The sequence below is a fragment of the Onthophagus taurus genome, chromosome 1, assembly GCF_036711975.1.
Source record: "Onthophagus taurus isolate NC chromosome 1, IU_Otau_3.0, whole genome shotgun sequence".
Lineage (NCBI taxonomy): Eukaryota > Metazoa > Arthropoda > Insecta > Coleoptera > Scarabaeidae > Onthophagus > Onthophagus taurus.
The window spans coordinates 36,589,818-36,606,601 of record NC_091966.1 but is presented as its reverse complement, the minus strand read 5'-3'; the positions used below and the strand labels follow the sequence as shown (position 1 = coordinate 36,606,601).

Sequence of the window (16,784 nt, the reverse complement as noted above, 5' to 3'; positions counted from 1 at the left end):
ACTGACAATGTATCAAAGCTTCATCATTTGTTATTTCGACAGGATTTAACAAATAGCCATTTCATCTTCTTTTTTGATGCGAAACAATTTTTTAGCTTCAACAAAATAGTTTTCGGCCAAAGAAGCGATAGATAAATTTAATGCATAGAAAAGGCGTTAGTCTATCAATGTTTTTTTTTAGTTCTTCTTCGAAGGTTAGATTTACAGCACACTTGTGACCCGGAGATTGATTGTTTTTTATTAGATCGTAACAGTGTGATAAATCCTTGTAACCGTAGAATAACGTTCTGTTTGTTTAAGGCTGTATTTCTTCTATTCCGGAGGTGGTTTTTCTTAGGCGATCGTAAATTTCCTATTCACGGAATTCCTCTAAAAGCGCGCCTTTTCTAGCAAAGCTTTCCTGCTTTTATCCCCCAGGAATACGACCGCCGGCTATTCTGATGCGCCTTTTTTCCTACGTTTTATTTCGTCGCCGTGGTCTCGGTTTAATCTTGAACCGAGAAAAGTTTGAGTTCGCAGGAACGTCAACAAACGATTGTGGAAAAGACGGTTTCTTTGGACCAATAAAGTTTTCGTAGCTAATCGCGAGTTAAAACCAACCGAAGCTTTAAGGAACCTCTTTCAAAAACATCAACATCATGGAAAATTCGCTCGGTTTAGTTCCTTTTAGATTCTCCGGGGAAAACTAAATCCAAAACTGAATTATAACAGCATTTATCGTACTCGCAATGACCCAAACATTACGTTTGACAGCACGATTTATGATGGGTTAAATTAAACGACCTCCGAGCGTTATACCGCAACAATGATATTACATAACTCACGGGTTTTGTAATCCTCGGGATCGAGTTCAACATTTATAAAATATATTTGTCGTAATTATAATTAATTGATGATTATATTTAGTTTACTTACGTGTACAATATCTTGGTTCATCGGTTGAGTCACCACAGTCGTTGACGTTATTACAAAAGCGATTCAGTGGTATGCAGCGTCCGTTGTCACAGTGAAACTGTGTTAGTTTACAGGGAGAAGACGAAGTGGCAGACTTTGTCGTAGCCACTGAACTTGTCCAAAGCACGATGATAACGACCACCATCCGCCATGTCACTTCTGAAAAGGATAACAAGAACCTTCCATTAGTTGGCTTTCCGCAAAAAGCACATAGACACATTGTGGACAAGTACTTAATCAAGCTGAGATATTTAATAACTAAAGTGTTACGGGCTGCGACGTTATAACGCGAAGAAACAACCCTTAATAACTCATAGATAATGCTCAACCGGGCGTAATACTCGGGTAAAGTTGACTGTGTAAACACCCAAATTCTCACACCGTCACGAAATGTCAATTGTTTGCTCTGAGTTTCAGGTACCACAGCAATTAGGACTAGTAATATTTGACGAAGGGTTAATTTTAACACCGAGGAAAACGTTTTGCTGAAACCCAGGATTGTCTGGAATACCGAGAAAAGCAAATCGAGAAATATCGCACCTATTTGTTCCTTTTTAAATTTAAATAAAGTTCACATTATTAACCCAGTTTTAGTTACATTCATTCAAACTTTGATAGTAACGGAAAATGTCTATCCGGGTGTTAACAATACGGGACAAACTGTTAAGTGCATTGAGTGCTTCCCTCCTCAAAGTTCCATTTCAACCACTAACTTAGAAATCCTCCCCGAACTCCGACGTTCTATAACATCACAAAAAGAAAGAAGTTATTGTCACTAGTTGTTCTCATTTTAAAATAGTTAGATATGATTAAATTTAAAAAGGTTCTTTATTGGATTTGCAAATTAATGGGATTTACGCGTCAATTGAGCTTGTATGTAAAGTTATTAAGGGTTGAAGAAACGAAGCCTGTATAATAAGTACTGTAATAAACGAATAAATTAATCCTATTATATGGTTTTATGACCTGAAAATTAATTTCGAAATAATTTTACGGTATATTATAATTAGTTGTTTACATAATTGATGGTGCGGTGGTGTGAGCTTCACAAAATCGATGCAATGCCAAATATAATTCATATAAACGTCTCTTCGCATTCAATATGGATATTTACAACGCAATTTGCCGCACATTATTTAATACAAAGAGAGGAAGAGCACGCGCGACTGAAGTCTATTTTCGCCGTTGAATATGGTTTCAATTTGTCCGCATACAACTCGAGGATCAGTCTCTAGCAGGATCGTACCTTCCGCATCCCATTTAATTATTTAATCATGCCGCAGTGTATTTGCATAATGATCAATTTGGTTTCGACCGCGACCGACAATGCAATTTTACTCACTCGGATGCAACAAATTATTCACATCTAAATCGATTGTCTCGCTAACGACTGTAATTTACATTATTTTAACTTTTTTATGTATTGTGTCGTTGGTGATTAAATTTTAAATTTTTAATACGTTTCTATAGAACAGAAATTCTCAACTGCACTAGTAACTGCACTAATTCTCAATTACTACACTAAAATATAAAACGTAACAAAAATCATAGAAGAAAACTTAAAATTAAGTTAAAAGCAAGAATGTTATTGTAAATGATGCAAAATGAGACAGAAAGCCAAAATACTACTGAAAAAGGAGTCGAAACTTCGGCCATTACCCAGCGGGTAATATAACAAAAATCAAACAACATCACAATTAGGACGGCTTCAACAATTACATTAAGTTCATACAGCTATTTATGATAGTAAACACATGTTTGGATATAAGCTGCGACCAACACATACATGGAAGCAACATACGAAGGTTTGTACCCCATTGCACGAGACAACCAAAAGATTATCGTGGATAAGAAACCTACGAAGACCATTGTTTCAATTAAGCGCCCGTATCTGAGTACATAATACCAACCCCTAAAACCTCAGCAATGATTGAAGAATACGTAAGAGAACTCTAACCATTCACATCACGTGCTAGAAGTTGCGTAATAGGCCCCATACACCTGCAAACAAATTGCGCAAACTAACGTTGCACAACAGGTTATTGTGCAAACAAGGTTACCCATGTACACAATTTTATACAAACTTCAGTTGCTTGTGTTTTGTATATCGCATATCAAAGAACTTAAGTAAAAATGTAAAAATTATTCACGAATGGATCCGACTACTTTTGGTGAATTACTGGTCATGGTAACACTACTTATACAAAGCAATATCACCTTCTACTAACACACGTGAAAAGAAACTGTCGTTACTGCACAATGTGTCGTACAAACCCCATACACAATACAATTGGTTGATAACTAATTTCAAACAATTTTAAAATTCTACAACCAGTTGCGCAATACACAATTTTCGCAAAACAGCGATGATGCGCAATTTCTTTGCAGGTGTATGGGGCCTATAAGGTTCATCCTGTATATACATATATCATTTCTAATTACAACATATCTTTTGACACATTTAAAACTATCCACTGCTTGTTTGACTGAATTTTAGAAGTAGATGATTTCCGATTTGGTTATAAAGATGTTGATGGGACAGTATCGTCATTCATTAGCTCGTACTTGGGTACATGGGTTGGGTAATTAGGCTATAGTTTCGCGAAAAATCGCGATTTAGTAGGATACGGTTATATCGAAAACGGCTGGGTGGATTTTAAATCGGTTTTAACCAAAATATGTCAAATAATTGCATTTGTTGAATTCTGTTATCTGTTTATCTAATTATTTTGAAGCGACATAAGCCAAGTATACATGAAAAGGAACAGAAATAAGTCATGCGGGGAGGGTTCTGTCGAATCCGGCTGGTGTGTTCCAGACTACATGTCGGACCTTTATTGTAACTATATGAAGAAATAAAGGCGCGACGTCCAGTCTGGAACTCACTAGCCGGATTCGACAGAATCCTCCTCTTCTGTCGAATCCGGCTGGCATGTTCCATACAGGACATCGGTCCTTTATTTTACTTAAATAAGAAAATAAAGGCCAGTCTAGAACACACACCAGTCCAAGTGGACGAGACCCCCCTCTCCCCGCATGACTTACTTCTGTTTCTGTTTAATTTTAAATTCATTTAAATCGCAAATACATGATATTTTAAGATATCGTATAGAAATAATGTGGTTTCATATAAAAGACTCACAAAAAAATCAGAAAATGTGAAAAACTTAAAAAATCGTTCTAAGTTTAGTGCGAGGAGTTAAGATACGATTTATATCTTAAATTAAAGTTAACAGATGATACTTTAAAATATCATAAAGAGGTAATATGGTTTCATATAAAAAAAATCCAAAAAAATTGATACAATATTGCAAAGATAAGTACGTATAAATGAAAAAAAAAAATAAGTTCAGTTAAGTTCAACAAACCATTTCTAGGGTATTTTTGGGAGTCAAGCAACGGTTCATATCTCCAATTGAACCTAACAGATGATATTTTGAGTCAATATAAATAAATAACACTGTTTCATATAAAGTAACTCCAAAAACAATTATGCAAATTTTGCCAACCCAACACCTGAAATTCCACTTACAATCTACTGTCTTGTCAATCTACAACTATTTTGTACTCATTTCCATGAGGTGATACTTTTTATTTTTTATTCAATTAAACGCTAAGTAAGTTGTACTTCAATTCTATTAAACTAAGAATTGTAACCATATAATCTTTTCCAGAATTTTAATTTGTTTCTTTGTCTAATATCAAGCCTTTTGATTTTTACCGTATCATATTGTATTGTCAAATATTTCAACCTGACGCTTTGTTTCTTCAATCGACAATCTTGACGGTAAATTTATTTTTACTTTTTAATTTATTTTTCTAACTAATTGATGTCTTAACAAAAACATATTTTAATCTATCTCTAGTCATGCCAGATGAAGATCGCATAGTTCGATCGAAACATATGTAGCACCGAATATAAAAATAAATACTTTTTCATCGTCTTTATTTTGTTATTTTTTATTCAAATATTGTTTTCTCAAAAACTAAAAGTTATTTTTCAAAACGGGTTGGTTCTTTGGAAAGAAGATACTTTTATTAACATTTTGGGAAATTTTCATACTCATATTCCAAGAAATGAATTTTATACGAATTTTTAAAACTTAATCGGCGAAAATTGCAAAATTCGAAAAAATTATCGATTATTTCAAAAATTTATTTCTAAAAAACTGAAAGTGATTTTTCAAAACGGCTTTTTGCAATAAAGAGAGGATACTTTAATTAATAATTGGTGATATTTCGAGAAGGATCCTTCAAGAAATTAATTTTATAACGAATTTTGAAAATTATCCATGAAAATTGCAACATCGAAAATTTTATCAAAACTTCAAATATTGTTTTCTCAAAAACTAAAAGTTATTTTTTAAAACTGGTTGGTTCATTGGAAAGAAGACACTTTTATTAACACTTTGGGAAATTTTCATACTCATATTCCAAGAACTGGATTTTATACGAGTTTTTAAAACTTAATCGACGAAAATTGCAATATTCGAAAAAATTGCCAATTACTTCAAAAATTTATTTCTTAAGAACTAAAAGTGATTTTTCAAAACGGCTTGTTGCTTTAAAAAGAGGATACAATTGCAACATCGAAAATTTTATCTAAACTTCAAATATTGTTTTGTCAAAAACTAAAAGCTATGTTACAAAACGGGTTGGTTCATTGGAAAGAAGACACTTTTATTAACACTTTGGGAAATTTTCATACTCATATTCCAAGAAATGGATTTTATACGAATTTTTAAAACTTAATTGGCGAAAATTGCAAAATTCGAAAGAATTGTCTATCATTTCAAAAATTTATTTCCCAAGAACTGAAAGTGATTTTTCAAAACGGCTTTTTGCATTAAAAGAGGATACTTTAATTAATAATTGGTGATATTTCCACAAGGATCCTTCCAGAAATTAATTTTATAGCGAATTTTGAATATTGCAACATCGAAAATTTTATCAAAACTTCAAATATTGTTTTCTCAAAAACTAAAAGTTATTTTTCAAAACGGGTTGGTTCATTGGAAAGAGGATAGTTTTATTAACATTTTGGGAAATTTTCATACTCATATTCCAAGAACTAGATTTTATACGAATTTTTAAAACTTATTCGGCGAAAATTGCAATATTCGAACAAATTGTCGATCACTTCAAAAATTTATTTCTCAAAAACTGAAAGTGATTTTTCAAAACGGCTTTTTGCAATAAAGAGAGGATACCTTAATTAATAATTGGTGATATTTCGAGAATGATCCTTCAAGAAATTAATTTTATAACGAATTTTGAAAATTATCGATGAAAATTGCAACATCGAAAATTTTATCAAAACTTCAAATACTGTTTTCTCAAAAACTAAAAGTTATTTTTTTAAACGGGTTGGTTCATTGGAAAGAAGACACTTTTATTAACACTTTGAACGGCTTTTTGCATTAAAAAGAGGATACTTTAATTAATAATCGAAGGTGATAACAGCGACAGTTCTGTTATTAATGAATGATGAATTACAAGCGAAGAGAAGAAAACTAGACGAAACTGCAACAAGAGATTTTATACATATAAAAATAAATAAAGCTAATGATAAATAAAGTTGTATTCAATGAAAAAAGTCCTATTGGGGTTGAACTTGATTATTATCTGCAGTGTCTAACACCTAAAAGAGAAACTAATTCCTATGAATGGTGGAGTACTAAGTAATAAGTTTTTAAAATCCGGTCAAAGCCGGATATTAGGTAACTATCCGGTATCCGGCCGGTTTTAAAAAATGGCCGGATAGGCCGGATATTGGATATCCGTTCCACCACTACTTTAAAGACAGTTGGATCCGGAGTCGGTATTGGCATTAGTGGACCAATTATAAATTAAATATCTATTGGCAACATTTCATTTGAACTTAAAGTGCTATTTATTATTCCATTATTCGTTGCTTTTTCCAATGAAAACGTGAATCATCAGAATGAATTTGAAACTACCATGTATACTGTGGTTCATGCAATATCACCGTGTCAATTTACAACATTGCAAGGATCATCATTAATTCCACGTTCGCATCCGCCCTTCCACATCGATGTTAGGTCCGTCAACGTTATTTCCCAACATAAGCGTCCATTTTCGAAAGCGCCTGTTAAAAACGAGATTTGATGCGACCTGGAAAAACAATTGTTGAATGAAAGAACGCTTTAAAACGGAAGGTTGTTAAGGAGACTAAAAAATTAAAGGTTAAAACGAAATGTCTTATAAAAAGTTATAATAGAAATTCTTTATGTGTATATTGTTTATGTTTCATATTTAAATATTTTTCATGTTACCGATAAACCAACAAAAAATTTCTTTCCGGAGACATTACAGATTACCTTTTGCGGCAGGAAGCAACAACTCGTAAAGTATCCGGTTGGTTATGCCTCGGCTTCCCCTTACTCAGGGATACACTTACTTTTAGATCGATATAGCTCCCCAGATTCCTTAAAGTTTAGTTTCGTACGTCAGTACTATAGGTAAAAAAAGTTGCGAGTAGGGTTTGAATCCACATCAATGTGATATATGATTTTGTGTTTTTCATTTTCTTCTTTTACTAAACAAAAAAAAGAAGTTTTTAACTGTAATGTAACAACAAAAATTTGCAATGTGTAAACCCTGATGGAATATGATTTTCGAATCCACTTCAATGTTCATATGAGCACTTCACGTTCAACGAAGCATCATTTCAAGCAAGCCGCAACGGCTATTGCGGCCGTTCGGCTAAGCGAAAACTTCAAAAGCGTCACCGTAAAATTACATTAACCCGTATTCAGCTTTTGCCCTAACCGCCGCCGTACCCAGTTTCGCTTTAATTATAATATGAGCAATTATGATTCAGCGATTAAATCTATACGCGCTCTGATGTTGACCCGATATCAAATCGTTTACACATTATGAATAATTTATAGTGTTATAGCTAATACACTGTTTAATATGAAATCATATAAAATAGATACATAGATATATTAAAATTTTTATTCTACTAGCCTAAAATCGGTATCTTTTTTCTTCTTTTGAAACCGAACGCAAAGATATAATCCAAGTGCAAAACACACTGCGCATACAATCCCGTATGTGAATTTGCTACGCTTTAATTTTGCCAAAAGAGAAGAAACTTCCATAAAAGTTAAAAAGTATGGAGCTCCGTTCGATGGTGGGGTAACAAAAACTTGTTTTCTATCCGGAGATAAGCTTAGCTCCCCGATCGCTGTAAGTATAGTTCCGCTTTTTAGCATCTTTTCGGTTGTTTGGATTCCGGTTTGTTTAACTCCAAGTATATGCGACCACGCGTGGCTGATTACTTCTTGCGCATTTCCGCTATAAGTATCGCTGATTATATCCATATCGAGCATTGCAGCAGAAAGCGGTGCCAAAATTTTTACACTTTGTTCGCTATTTGAAATCGTAAACGGGACAACGTTTCGGATTTTTCGTATTATTCTTTGCCGGTCGGACCAGTGACCTTCTGTTAACTGGGCTATATGCTCTCTTAAGATGATGTATTGTACGACGCCGTTAACTTTCGGGTTGGAATTGCTTATAATAGGTACTCCGATGGGTTTAACGACTCCTTGGATGCAAGCGTAGGGTATTCGGTACCCCGGATAGTCCATTACGACATTCTTCAAATCGTTTGTTATTCCAAGCTGCGGAGCGTTTTCAATTTGATTGATGATGGTTTTTTTCTTGTAATACGCCAAAAAACAAGCCGCGAACACCATCGCGTCTACGGCTAAGATTATCGTTTCAAGTGGAAAATCCATTGCGGATATTCCCCTAAATTAATAACGTTAATTAAAAAAAATATTAGTTATTAAAGACGAGTTTTACGACATTATTATCATTTTGACAACTTCCAAAATTTATAAAAAAATGAAAAGTCACACGAATTTGTGAATTAAAAAAAATTTAGTTTTAAAGAGATGTCGTGCGCGTAATAATAACGGATTTAACTTTCTAAGAATGTAAAGAAGTTACTGTTTTATAAGTTTTCAACTTCAAGGGTCGCTTGTGGATCAGATTTCGTACAAGTTTAATGGGGCAAAAATTGTTTCCTTACGAAGTCATTTCCAGGAAACTTTGTAGCTGAAACAATGTCACCAATCGGTTTCTTATCTACTTGGGAAATATTATTCTCTTTTGCTCGCCTTTACACACAAACAAATACATAAATCAATAAAACTACACTCCTCTCTACCTTATCTTTCTACAATAAAATTTTCTTTTATATTTTATTTGTTACAAACTTTAAAAACAACTTGTTTACTACTAACTTTGTAAAAATATCGTTTATGAAACATTATTTATTTAAAAATTTGTATCAAAAGAATTGTATAAAGTTTTTTTTTTATTTTTTGGTTACGATGTGTCATGATAATATTTCCACATGAATGGGTTTCGTAAACTAACTATGCGGACGCTAGTGCTTGAATGGCTTATCTAAGCGTTTATGTTTGGTGTACCATGCTAATTTACCCGATGTATATATCCTGAACGTTACGATAACACCGGGTTAATCCGAGTAGATAGCGGCTACCGCGAAGCTTTTCGGAAACCTACCTTTTAATCTTGTTATATCTCCACGCGCGTCCGATGCTGAAAGCAATATAAATGACTGCTTTGACTGCCAATTTATTTTAGCTGAAAAGTTTCAAAAGCACCTGCGTTCCCCGTAACACCCACTGCGTTCAAATTTACGATCACATTTTTACTCTGTAACGGAGGATATTAAGAAAGTTAAATTAATAAATAAATTAAAAATATATAACGTTTCTTAACTCGAATAATCCAAAAAAAAATATGTTATTAGGTTAAAATTAGATTAACTTTGGTAAACAAGCTGTGAGCTTTTACAATATTTTACAATAAACCCTTCAGGCCTTTATAACATAATTATAACTCATAAACTTTTAACATAATTCCCCAACTAATTTTTGATTTCAACTCGTACGTTTATTTCAAAATTATGACATAAATTAGGATTACTGGTAATTATGTTTACTCACTTTAAGTTTGTAAAGTTATAACGAATTTAATGATATTACATGTAGATATTAACCTTTATGTCATATTATTATACCGCTCCGTTGGCTGAAATATTATTATTATTATTGCTGCCGGGCTGAGAGGTGCGGCTTCTCTCGTCACTGCGACCTATAAAATCTATTGTAACTTCAGTCCAAAAATTTAAGGCAAATGTAGGTCCTTGATCCTTGATGAACCTTAGTATTGCTCCAATGTCTTATTCCTTTATGCCGGTAGGAGCTTCTGGCGACACATTCACGCTGTATATGTTCAGCAGTCTCTGACTCATTGCAAAGTCAACAAGTTTGATCCTCAGCTTGTCCAATGTGGAAGAGATGGTATTTTAGGAGTGCAGGCCGCTCAGGACCTGAGATCCCTTTTACTGAGGCATAAAACCTCTGTGATTTTATTTTGCGCCGGAGTTATTATACTATCCGCTAGTCTGTGATCTGGAAGTTCTTTCCAGCGTGAGGTTACCTTTGAGGCCTCCCAACTAGCGATGGGCCAACTCGGATTTTCGCCAAACCGAGTTTAAAATTTGCGTAAATCGAATTCAAACCGAGTTAGTAGCAAAAATCTAAAATCTGTAAATCCGTAAACCGCGCACTGGTTTGAATTGATAAAAGTAAGTCAATAAAAAATACCCGCTTTAGAAAACAGTCTTTCGGATGGTATCGAAGTCGCTGGTATGCAGAGGTTTATGCGATATTTTAACATTTTTTTTACTCCAGAATTGGAGGGGATCTTGTTTTCTGTCTATGTATGGTAATTCAATATATAGTTTTATCATCGTGGCTGTTGAACAAGTTGTAATGGAGTTGGACTTCTCGACGGTTTGTGATATTTTTCGATCTATAACACCCCAAATATCATCTTCAATAGTAAAAGTAGAAGCAGCGCCAAAAATAGTAGATGTAGAAGTTTGGTCGGTTAAGTTCAAGGTTTTCGTTGATAAGTAGTCGTTTAGTTCATTTATTATTCACATTTACGCATTGTTAGCGTTGCTTTCTGAACTAAATGCTGATTTTTGATATCGTGGATCAAGAAGTCTTTATTATAACAGCAAGAGTTCTTTGTAAGTGCTTGCCTGATGGATACTTTTCCCCGGATAAAATTGCAGTTACCTTTTGAAACGGATGTAAAAACGCCACTACGTCTTTAGCAAATAACCACTCTTCAGAATCCAGCTTCGGTGGAAGTGATACCAGTGTCGGTAAAGTAGCAGAAACCGGAACCTTGACAATCAATAGGCGTTCGAGCATACGAGAAGTAGGTAGTGTTCCAGCGAGTGCGAACATCTTGGTTTAATTTGATTACATCCAAGTTCATTTGCTTCTGAATGAGGACCAAAGCATATGAAGACTCCATATCTCACATTCCATATTTTTCTATACCATCTTTCACGGCAAGATTAAGAGTGTGGACCACATAGAAATTGTTTTGCTTATTTAAAATTTCGCTAACTGCTTTTTTCATTGAAGCTGCATTGTTTATAACTATAGTCACTATTTTAGAACTTATCTGCCACTCGTCCAATATTTGTTGAATAACATTAGAAATAGCTATTGATTGCAATTTTGTTTCTTCTATAAAATGGGCGGTCACAGTAATGCAACTTTTATTACCGTCTGACGTCCAAATATCTGATATCAAAGCAATATGTTCAACGTCCTGCAATTTTTCCTTACGAGTTGTAGACTCAATGTTATACTTTTCTTCCAACATCTGAGTCAATTTTTTCCTCGAAGGCAGTTCATAATCGGTATTTAATATTTTGGTGTATTTGCGCAAATCTTTATTTTGGAACAATCCTGAACTATCATTTGAATCAACGCATCATGTCCAGATTTCTGCAATTTTTTTTTGCAGAAAATGGTACGGTTAAGCGAGATTGCTTGAATCGTTTTATTGGAGGTTCAACATCAAGAGGTGAAGAAGAAGCCGGTGGTAGCGACAAAGGCGGTTGGATTAAAATGTTAAGCCTTTCTCGAGTTAGTAACAGTCTAACTCGAATTGACTTAAAATAACCTCAACTTGAATTAACCCGGTTTGATAAATCGAGTTGACCCATCTCTACTTCCAACTATTAATTAGCTGTTGTAAGTGGATTTTTTTGTAGTCCACAACTCGGTTGGAGTCCAATAAAGGTCTCTTTGGCCAGCTTGTCCACCTTTTCATTGTCTTCAATGTCTCTGTGACTTGGAACCCACCATAGAGTAACATCTGGTGCACTCTCTGATCAGTGCGGAGTCACATGTGTAGTGCTGAATTGCCATTAGGGCGGCCCGACTGCCATTTATGTGTACTAGGACATGAATAGCTTTTACATTCTTTTAAGTAAAGTTTATGTATATCGATTTATTTCTATTTAATTTTATTAGCCATTGTTTGGTCCAGTTTTCGATTGAATTTAACGCCAATTGCAACTTATTTGCTGTAACTTCTATACTTTTTGCAACAGCCAAGATCGCTGTGTCATCTGCGAATGTAGCTGTTAAAATTCATGTAGTGGTGAATGTGCGTTTTCACATTTTACTCTAAAATATTTTTAACATTTATACCTTTGTCGAAAGCTTGTGCAATATTCGAAGATACAGCAGAGCAGACTTTATTTTATTCCATTGCTATTTCAATAGTATTTGTCATTCTATGCATTTGGTCTATTGTTGCTTTTTCTTCCATGACAACTTTTACTTTTTTTCCATGTTACCCCGGGGCTACATGGACACAACGCATACGTGTTCAGTCCTGTATCACGAAAGCGAGGTTCGGTTATGTTTTTGTTTCTGGTGTTTTTTTTTCTTGTTATCAAAGGAGGTCACTGATTAAAAATGGTGCACACGTATCAAAAAACTCCAGGGTTAAAACCCTACATGAATTACAAAGTGAAAGACTTGGAAAAGGCTATGGATGCAGTTCGAAAGGGGAAAAAGGCCGCAGAAACGTGCAAAGTGCCTCGGACAACATTAGATCAGAAGATGCTTGGAAGGAATTCTTTTTAAGCTCTTCGTTTTAAGCAAGTCTGAGGAGCTGTTGATTTTTGAAACTTTGGCTGTTGTTGCGAATTGGAGATTCCTCTTGTCAAAGGCCGACATTCGAGATGTGGTGAAAAAATACCTAGATAAACAAGGGAAGCAGGTCAAGGTCTTCAAGAACAACAGTCCAGGTCCAGGTTTCATCGGTTCTTATCGCTAGAAACAACCTGTCCATCAGAATCTTTTATATAAAAATACATTCCTTAATGCTTCACTTACTTTTCCAGGGAAACTTGATCATCTAACATGCAAAATAAGAGATTGTCCCTAAATCCAAGTTTAGTGTCCAAGAAGTCCCACTGTTTGTATAAGGTATTTTCAATGTTTTATGATAGCTATATAATCCTGAAGGTTAGATTGGTATAATGAACAAGTTTCTGTTGCCCTAACTTTATTTCTTCACTTTTAATCTTGAAAAATGTGCAAAAAACGTGTCCAAGTAACCCTGTGGCACACCGTATTTAATATTACCGAGGTCAGAAAATTGTGAATTAAATTTGACATACTGTTTACGGTTGGACAAATAGGACGATATTAAGCTGCAAGCGATATTATGTTGTACATGTATACTTTCCTTAAATGAGTGATGTGAGAAACACAATCAAAAGCCTTTGTTAAGTCAACAAAAGAGACTGCAAAATTCTGATCTCGAAACAGTCCACAATATTATCAAACACAGTGGTTTAGTAGCGTAGTTAGCGGAGTAATTAGCAAATTGCGCACATGTTTAATCATTGCGACATTCAGACCAAAATAATTATAGGATTTGCTATTTTTTATCTTATCGATCACATCTCTCACCTCAACCTCGGAAAAGACGCTGAACGGGTAGTATCCTGTGACGCGGGGTGGTTATCGCGGGTCAATGTTAGTTTGTATTGAACTAGACAAGATAGCTGGAATTTCCAGAAAGTAATTATTAAATTGGTTAGCAGTTGTTACTCGAGGTGACGTGTTTTCTATGCTTCAGATTCACGCTGCTCTAGATAGCAGACTGTGAATTTTTGTGATTTTCGACATAACGATCGTGAGCTGCCCTCTTTCCATCGATTAGAGCTTGTCTATATTTTTTGTGGTAATCGTCTCTTAATACTTTCATATGGGGATTCACATTGGCCAGATAAGCTTCATTAATGAGTTGCAAATTTGCACGCATAATGTGAAGGTTCTGAGTAAACCAGGAAATGTTTCTGCTTTTATTATTAGATTTAATTTTTATATCGGGAAAAGTATAGTACGGCCTATAACTTTGGGGCTGTGCTAGTAAAAGTAATATTCAAATCATTCAACGACTACAAAACAAAGCACGAAGAGACATGGTCGATCCACTCCCGCAACTGTGATCTTAGCACAAGGACCTTAAAATAGAGACAGTTAATCAAATAATTCCCAAATTCGTAGGACGTTATGAACAATGATTTCTCCAACACGTGAATGCTGAGGCACTCCAGCTCCTCGACAACGCCAATTTGACAAGGAGATTGAAGAGGACTAAACCGTTTGAGCTAGTGTAGTGAAGTGGGTGAAATGCAGAGTACTTTTGCGGTGGTTACATGATAAAATTAGTGTAATTCAGCATAGAATCAAATTGTTCATTGAACAATTATGATCAGAATGTTTATAAATAAAAAAACCCATTTTGGTAAATGATTCAAAGTTTCTCCATTAATTAAGTCATAACTGATTTCTTTATATCTAGTTTTTGTATTTCATAATAAAGTTCTTTCATGCTTACAGATAAGAACAATATTTAACATAGTTGTTGGACTGCTTAAAAAGTTTCTTTAAGATGTTCAGCAAACATATTAGCGTTTTCTTGATTGCTCTTATCCCAATTTTTGTTACTATATCAAATTGTAGATGTATGTGTTTTTTGGAACTTTAATGACTTTTTCCAGATTATTGTATCATGAACTTAATTAATACAACTCATAATATAAGCAAATTTGTTTTTATTTTATTTTTTATTAAAAAAAATATGTACATAAAATCAACAAGCATTATTTAAAAATGCTAAGAAATATAAGCAGCCGATTTCTTATCAATTTTAGACCGACATACAGGGCAATAGTCTTGAATGTCAATTGAACAATCTTCGCATAAACACACATGTCCACATGGTAATAAAATAATTTCTCTAGGATTCACTTTGCACACAACACAAATTTGATTTTCAGGTAAATCTTCATCTCTTACTCTCTTTCTTCTTTCTTTTCTACTTCTTTGAAGTTCTTCTCTTCGTCTCATTTCTTCTAATTTTACTCTTCGTTTTTTCATAAATCCTTTTGCAATTATCCCACCGACAAATACGCCTACCATAGCACATAATACACAGATAATTTTATAAGTTTTTTTACTACTTTCTAATTTTCTTAATAATGAAGAAACTTGCATTGTCGTTAAGAAGTATGGCGAACCATTAGTCGGTGGTTGTAATTTAACTCTTTTACCATCACTTGAGGTTACTAATTCTCCTATTCCAGTTATAATTGCATTAGTTCTTAACATTTTTTCTGTTGTTTGTACCCCTTTTTGTTTTATACCAACAAAAAAAGCCCACACATGATCCATTACCTTTGGTTGATTTGGATTAAATTGATTGCTAATAACGTCCATATCCAATATTTCAGCGGCCAAAGGGTCCAATATTTCCACATTACTTCCACTTGTTTGTAGAACAAATGGAGTAACATTATGACTTTCGTTAATAATTCTTTCTTGATCAGACCAAAATCCAGCACTACTTCTTTGTACTACATGTTCGCGAATACTTAAAGATTGCACCACACCAGTTATTTGAGGATTATTTGCACTAATCACCGGATTACCAAGCGGTTTTACAGTTCCTCGTATAATAACGTACGGTATTTTTTGGTTTGGATGACTCTGGACGATATCTTTCAGATCCCTGTGAATTTCCAGATAAGGGGCAGACTTTATTTTTCCAATTGCACCCCTATTTTTGACGTACTCGGTGAAACAGACCCCAAATATTATTGCGTCCACCCCCAGGATGATCGCCTCTCCCAAAAATTCCATTTTAAATTGATTTCTTTGACGTCATGAGTGCAAACGGTGCGTATTTTTGTTGTTAAATTAATATTTAATAAACGCTCGATTGTTAAATTGATTGCATCATTGTGAAATGTCACATGCCGACGTTATATTTTTGACAGAACTGAGGTTATTTTCATTCGCGTGAATTTAGAAGCGGAACGTTAGGTAACTACTTTATCGATTTTGTGTAAGAGAAGTTGCAAAGCGCATGACTAAAGCTGTTTGAATTTAATTTATTTTGCAAAATTATAATTTTTAGTACTAAAATGCAGTCTTACTAAATCTATTTTACTTTATTAGTATTACATTTTCATGATTACATTAATAAATTTGAATAGAATAATGAATAAAAAATTAATAAATTGCTATAAATACTCTTTAAAAACTTCTTGAATATTTTCTGGCATGATATAATATAATCATATTATATCATATAATCTGAAGAACCTTTTAAAATCACTCAACTGTTCATTTTCTTTGAATACCTAATAATAAATGAGCTTTGTGTTATCGTCCAATAGTCTAGACATGGTTTGAATTCACATTCTCTTTAATTAAAATATGATAAATGTTGATGGATTTATAATTATAATATAACAATTATTGTCATTGCATTGAACAGGTAATATTGTGTTGTATGAAATGAGTTAGCATTTCTGAACCTCTATGTGTAATTAATTAAATAAAGTGGTATGCAAAATAATTATC

General features: G+C 33.9%; 3 protein-coding genes across 4 annotated transcripts in view; all 3 read right to left on the bottom strand.

Annotated features, from left to right (window-relative positions):
- The window catches only part of LOC111421087 (uncharacterized), a 72,681-nt gene that overhangs the window by 25,587 nt on the left and 30,310 nt on the right, over positions 1–16,784 (bottom strand). For both annotated transcript variants that reach the window (XR_011642329.1, XM_023054220.2), the window contains exon 2: positions 916–1,113. Coding sequence is in view for 1 of the 2 variants with exons in the window: in XM_023054220.2 (XP_022909988.1) it covers positions 916–1,113 (198 nt within the window). In the remaining variant the exon portion in view is untranslated. The remainder of the gene's footprint in view (positions 1–915; positions 1,114–16,784) is intronic.
- LOC111421089 (mitochondrial E3 ubiquitin protein ligase 1-like) lies at positions 7,871–8,971 on the bottom strand. The gene has a single exon (XM_023054222.2). The coding sequence runs from the start codon at positions 8,721–8,723 to the stop codon at positions 7,935–7,937; it is 789 nt and encodes a 262-aa protein (XP_022909990.1). The 5' UTR covers positions 8,724–8,971; the 3' UTR covers positions 7,871–7,934.
- LOC111421088 (mitochondrial E3 ubiquitin protein ligase 1-like) lies at positions 14,955–16,210 on the bottom strand. Its single transcript, XM_023054221.2, has one exon. The coding sequence runs from the start codon at positions 16,056–16,058 to the stop codon at positions 15,033–15,035; it is 1,026 nt and encodes a 341-aa protein (XP_022909989.1). The 5' UTR covers positions 16,059–16,210; the 3' UTR covers positions 14,955–15,032.